The sequence below is a fragment of the Parus major genome, chromosome 7 (genome assembly GCF_001522545.3).
Source record: "Parus major isolate Abel chromosome 7, Parus_major1.1, whole genome shotgun sequence".
In the NCBI taxonomy this organism is placed as follows: domain Eukaryota; kingdom Metazoa; phylum Chordata; class Aves; order Passeriformes; family Paridae; genus Parus; species Parus major.
Window position 1 is genome coordinate 37,131,545 of NC_031776.1, and position 6,169 is coordinate 37,137,713.

The window sequence follows — 6,169 nt, forward strand, 5'->3', positions numbered from 1 at the left end:
CTCCAGGACGTGGGGCAGTGTGCCAGGACAGCCCTGGCAGGGGGACAGCCCGGCCCGGGGGTCCCCCACCCCCTGCTGCCCCCTTTGCCGAGACCACCTGTCCTGGAGATGCGCTGGTGCCCCTCGTGCCCCTCTGCCAGGGGTTGTGCCCGGCATCCCGGCACGGCTGCAGCCCGGGGACACCGGGGATGTGCCAGGCACTGCTGCTGCAGCCACAAAGCAGCCTGGTTACACTCAGAAACCGTCAATAGCACTTAAAGGAGGATGAGTCAGCATCGACTGGCTCTCAGCTCACAGGGGCTTTTAAAGAGAGCAGGTATGGAAAGGAAAAGAATGGATACTTACACTAATTGCCTGCTCTGCACAAAGAGTCATGGCTGTACCTCGTCTGCCTGGTGTAAGTGGCTGTCCAAAATGCTCTGAAATAGCATAGTTCATTGTTGAGAAAAAAAACACTCTTCATTTGAGAAAGAAAAAATATAGTTGAATTACACATTCAATATAAAGACAATTTCCTGTTCCCCTTTGGTTTTTTCAGCCTGAGGTGTTGAATGCCAGAATGCCACAGGCTCACCTTGGGTGTTTAGGGAAAAATACAGGAAAATTTTTATCCACTTAGTGAAAATTGTGAAATTGTCATTTCACTTTGTGAAAAATATGCACAATTGCCCAGGGAGGTGTGTGGGGCACAGCCAGGTCTTATCTCGTGTTCCAGCCTGATTTCTCAGCTGAAGGTGGATGGATTTAGTGCTCTTTTACTGGTGCCAGCAGCAGGAGCATGAGGAGAGCTCAGTGGCTGCTGCCTGAAGGAGTTGCAGGGCTCTGTCCCCATGGTGTGAAGCGCAGTTCCTGCAGCACAAAGGTGCAGCTGCTGCCCCTGCACACATTCCTGGGGAGTGTTCCACCTCGGCTGCTCTCCTGGGATCACTGCAGGGCCAGCAGCAGCACAGACACGTCCCAGCATCGCCTGGCTGCCCTCGGGGTGAGGGAGGGCAATCCAAGCAGGTGTGGAGAGCAAAAGGATGGAGGTCACTCACACCCTTCGCTCTTCCTCAGCCCAGTGTCCTGCCCAGCACTCCAGGGCTGGGTTCCCCTTCTTCACTGCAGCAGCTGCTGAGTTCATGAGCCAGCAAACCGAGACAGAGATCAGTGTCCTGCTGGACATTGCCTGTGTGGCAAATCCCACCCAGCGACTCTCCACATGGCAATTGCCACACAGACAGTGAGGGAGCTCATCTCTCTGCTGCCAGAGAAGGAAAACCCAGGAGCCACAACAGCTGTGCTGTGATCCTGGCTCAGCAGCAGCTGCAGGCTTGGATCCCACACCAAAGCCCCTGTAAGTCAGCAGAGATGTCTCAGGTAGTGGGGACGAGCCACAAAAGGGCACACCGTAAGGAGCTGGGCTTTCTCAGAGGGAGAGTGGAGCTGCTGCTGCTGCTGCAGGAGCCCTAAAGCCTAAAGCCCCCTAAGCCTCAGCCCCCAAAGGCCAGGCCCCCCTGAGCCCTCCTCTCTCTCCTGCAGACCGACCACCTCATCTCGGAGCACCAGCACCTCCCGCAGCCCTGCCTGGAAGTGGAGCCCTCGTACAGAGCCCTGCGGCTGAAGGCCTGTGACCCCACAAACCCCCACCAGAAGTGGCACTTTGGCAGGTACCTCGCGGACTGAGGGCAGCCCAGCTGCTGTCCCCATGTCCCCATGCTGTCACCGTGGGCTCAGCGAGGACATGGCTGTGGCTGATGGCAGCCACCAAACGGGGAGTGCATTTCCAAAGGAGAGCTGACAGCTGTGATTTGGTACCGGCACACGGAGGATCCGAACACCGGGAGCATCACGTCGGGTGTGACAGTGCCACAACAGATCAGGGCCATTCTCCCTCCCCGTAGGAGACTTTGGGAAAAACTCCTTTTCTCTATTCTTAAATGGAAGTATTTTTTGAAGTCCCCATCCTACTGTAAGCAAACATCCCTCAGTTCCCCTGGACAGCAGAATAAGCTCCAGAAACACTTCCAGGGCCCCAGAAGTCCGTAAGCAGCAAACTGGGCTGCTAATTCCTCCACAGAAACTGGAATTTCATTGACCAATGCATCAAAAAAATCAAACACCATGTCCACAGTGGATCTGGCTGCAGGATGCCTCCCCATGGGAAGTGTAGTGTGACAAGTGAGGATCAGGGCTCTGTGAGGAATCAATTGCACACCAATAAAGCCCTCATTTTATAGTGGGAGGTGGATGGAGCCAGCCCCACCCAGGGGCTGCAGGAGAGGCCTGGAGCACTTCCCTGTGCCAGGGATGGCGAGGACACACGTGCCTTGCTTTGTTTGGTGCTGGAGCAAGGAACCAGAGGTTTATCCTGCTTCTTGCCAGAAGCACATTCCAGGGGCCAACCTGGAAGCTCCTCATCCCAGGGCAGCCAGGTTATCCCACGCTGGGGCTGCCAGGACCCCAGCCATGTCCCCGAGCCCCCGTGGCTTTCTGGGGGCTCTCCAGGAGCGGTGCTGCTCCCCTCAGCCCAGGCTGCACGGCACAGCCAGGCTCTGCACACCAAACCCCTCTGGACTCACTGCCACGGACAAGTGTTGTCTGTACTGTGAAGTTCTTCATCTCCAAAACCCATCACCAGTCACCAACGGGATGGATTTGATGGGAGAATAAACTCTGTGTGCCAAGGTTGTGGGATCCAGCCTACAGCAGGCAGGGTTTCTGCCCCGTTCCCACTGGGAATTCCTGCTGTGGGATGCTGCTCCCTGTGCCCTGTGGGGCTGCGGTGGGAGGCAGCGCTGCTCCTCCTGCCCCTGCCCTGTGCTGAGCCGAGGGGCTGCTCCAGCACAAGCCCCTGTGTCCCTGTGCTGAGCCGAGGGGCTGCTCCAGCACAAGCCCCTGTGTCCCTGGGCTGAGCCGAGGGGCTGCTCCAGCACAAGCCCCTGTGTCCCTGTGCTGAGCCGAGGGGCTGCTCCAGCACAAGCCCCTGTGTCCCTGGGCTGAGCAGGGCACTCGCTGCTCACGGTGGGCACAGCCGAGCCCCCACCCGGCACAGCGCTGCCTCTGACCTGCTGGATCAGTGCTGACAGCATCTGACAGGCTCAGTCTGCCAAAATATTGACTGGCCCAACAGATTTTCCCAGTTGACTCCTATTCCAGCTGTCTTCCTGATTTTCTCTCCCTCCTTCAGCGCAGCTAGCCCGAAGTCACCATCAGAAAAATGACACAGCCCTTGTTTGGGCAGTCAGCTCGTATCAGGAGCATGGATTTCATCAAATTCTGTTTGCTGACATTCAATCACTTGTCACGGAGCAGGCGGCAGGCAGTCATATGTCACGGTCACATCCCATCGGCAGCGCTGTCACTCGCAGGCGCTGCCCCGCTCGTGTAAATGCTCAGTTCCCCGCTGGATCTTCGCTCAGGGACTGGGGGCTGCCCGGGGGCTGCTGGCACTGAGCTGGGGCCCTGCTGTTGCTCAGTTCTGAGAACATTCCCACGGCACCAGTCAGCCCAGTCTTCCAGAAACGAGAGCATTTTTGCGGCCGTGCCGCTGCTCGGGGCTCGGGCTGGGCTCCGCAGCCCGGGCTGTGGCTCCTGGAGCGAGGCACCAGGGCTGGAGCATCCCCTGAGCGGGGTGGGGACAGCAGCGCCTGGTGGCCCCGGTGTCACATCGTTAAAAAACAAAAGGGACAATAAATGATAATAGGTGAAGCTGCTTCCCCTGAGCGCAGGGTGTTAAATCTGAGCAGCTCGGAGCCTCTTAGGGGCTCCTCCCGAGTTCCTGCCCGGCTGAACCGTGAAGCATCGCCCCAGGGAGAGCCTTCCGAGCGGCAATTGCCCCGATGTGTGGCTCCTGGTGGGTGAGGGAAGGGCAGCAGCTGAGCGCTTGCCGCAGGTGTGGCAGCTGTCACCAGCACTGTCCCCTCTCCTGCTCTCACCTGCCCCAGCCCGCGCCCGGCACGGCAGGAACGAGAACAAGCAGTTTCGGGCTGTGGCTGCCACGGGCTCCTCAGCATCTGCCCGAGGGTGCCTCTGCTCCAGGGCCGCGTTTCCAGCTCCGTGCCCGGCTCCTCCCGTGCGTGCCCGACCCCTGAGCACTGCCCGCAGGTCCAGCACCTCCCCTCTGCCCCTCCATCGCCCCGAACCCCACCGGGCTCACACCCACCGGGGGCTCGGCCCGGGTGGGAAGGGCTCTCAGTCCCCCCGAGCATGGCGGCACTTGGATTTTTTCACCTTTTCCACCCAGGAAAGCAGGAGAGGGCGCTGCGGCTCTCAGCAGAGCAGGCGCTGCTTTGCAAGGAAGGCAAAAAGCGAGTCCAGGGTTCGGCAAGCCCTGGGGAGCCTTTCCCAGCGAGAGCTCAGGGGATGCTCTCAGAGACTGATAGAACCGGAGTGGTTCGGGTTGGAAGGGACCCCAAAGCTCCGCTCGCTCTGCCCCCTGCCATGGGCAGGGACACCTCGCACTGCCCCGGGAGCTCCCAGCCCTGAGCAGTGTGGCCCTGGCTGGGACCACCACGGGCTCCTCCAGGGGAACGTGTCACCCCAGAGCAGCTGTCAGAGGGAACAGACACACAGTATAAGTTGGTACCAGCAAAGCTCAGAACTTCCCCAGGCCAAGGAGCAAATAAACAAGTGTGAATGGCACAATGAGGGCTATGTCTGCTGGCACAATGCAGAATTGCCCTGTATTATTTTCACGTTGCCAATAAATAATTGCCTTTATGTAGAAGGAGAAAAGTCAAAGCGATATTCAGTGCTGCTGGAGATGTAAAACTAATCCTTAAAAAGGCACTTATGGCTGCAGGAGGCCACTGTATAACTCCATCCTTACCTCCTCTCCCTTGCCAGCTGTTCTCAGCTTTCCCAGATTTCTGGGATGACAAGTGCAAAGCTAAGTCCCAACTCCAGACAAATCTGACTGCAAAACAGTTTAAAAAGATTGCCACCACTGCATGGTCACAAAGGTCTTTTAAAGTGGAGAAGGGCAATATCCAGGTGAGACAAAAATAATGGGTTAAAACTCACCTGCTTTTGACAAAATAATCGTTTAAATTTTGTGATTTTAGGATGAAAATCTAGCAAACACCTAAGGGACTCTGACTGGGTGGCACTGGGACAAGAGGTGTTCCCAGCAGTGGCCAGGCTCACCCAGGCACAGGCAGGGAGGTGCCAGGGCTGCCAGCCCAGAGCCCGGCTGTGCCCCTGGAGATGGCAGCGGTCACCGGTGCCACTGGCCCAAAGCCACCCAGGCTGGCAGCACGGCCAGCAGCAGCAGCAGCAGCACCCACTGGGCCTGGGGACATCCTCAGCAGAGGTGGGGACAGGCAGTGCTGGCACAGGGAGGCCGTCAGGGCACCGGGACAGACAGACTGAGAGGCAGAGCAGGGGTGGCCAGCAGCCGTCCCCTCTGTGCCCCCTGCCCTGGCGGTGTCACCACTGCCACACTGCCAGCTCCTTACAGCACAGCTGGTGGCGTGGGACAGCCAGGGGAGCCCCAGCCAGCTCCAGCCTTCCCGTGGCCTCAACACGGCTACAAAGGTACAGAGAAAATAAGAGAATAACCTTAAAATCCACTGGGTGTGTATTTAGCAAACTGATTATTTATTTTCCTGCGCTATGGATGCCTCTGCCCCGTCAAAGCCAAGATGTTAAATTTTCACAGTGTATTATAAATCATGTACAAAAAGAAGAAAAGCAGTGACCTTGTGTTGTGTGAAGAGACTGGTTTTGGGGGAGTAAAATCAAACCAAGCCCAGAGCAAAGGCTTGGTGCGTTAGGCTCTTCCCCCTCAGTTCATAAGTGCATCATGGACTCAAACTCGTCGATCCGCTGTTTGGTGTTTCCTTTACGGATCCTCCGGTAGGAGATTGTGTTGTATCTGGAGTAGCTGTGTCTGGAGATGTCGTTCTTTTTCCCCAGGCTGGGCTGCTCGGCCCCTTTCTCCAGCGGGGAGTTGCAGCCGGGGCTGCCGGGGGGCGATGTTTGTTTGCCGCTGTCTCGCTGCTGCAGGCGGGGCGCCTCGCTCTTCTCCTTCTTCATTTCAATCACCTGGACTTCATCCTCTTCCGTGTCCTCCTCCTCCTCCTCCTCCTCCTCCTCCTCGGCCGCATTCCCTCCGGGCTGGCCGCTGTCGGGCAGGGTCTCCGGCTCCTCCGTGCCGGGAGCGGCCGTGGCTGTCCCCGCTGTGCCA

The 6,169-nt window shown here is 57.9% G+C and overlaps 2 protein-coding genes across 2 annotated transcripts in view; one reads left to right on the top strand and one right to left on the bottom strand.

Moving 5' to 3' along the window:
- Positions 1-2,673, top strand: part of GALNT5 (polypeptide N-acetylgalactosaminyltransferase 5) — a gene marked incomplete at its 5' end in the record, with an annotated part of 12,670 nt that extends 9,997 nt beyond the window's left edge. Inside the window, one exon of the mRNA XM_019007332.1 lies at positions 1,522-2,673. Within this exon, the coding sequence (XP_018862877.1) occupies positions 1,522-1,665 (144 nt within the window). The remainder of the gene's footprint in view (positions 1-1,521) is intronic.
- Positions 2,674-5,559: 2,886 nt separating this feature from the next.
- The window catches only part of ERMN (ermin), a 3,072-nt gene continuing 2,462 nt past the window's right edge, over positions 5,560-6,169 (bottom strand). The window contains exon 4 of the mRNA XM_015633969.3: positions 5,560-6,169. Coding sequence (XP_015489455.1) covers positions 5,773-6,169 — 397 coding nt within the window. The 3' untranslated portion in view covers positions 5,560-5,772.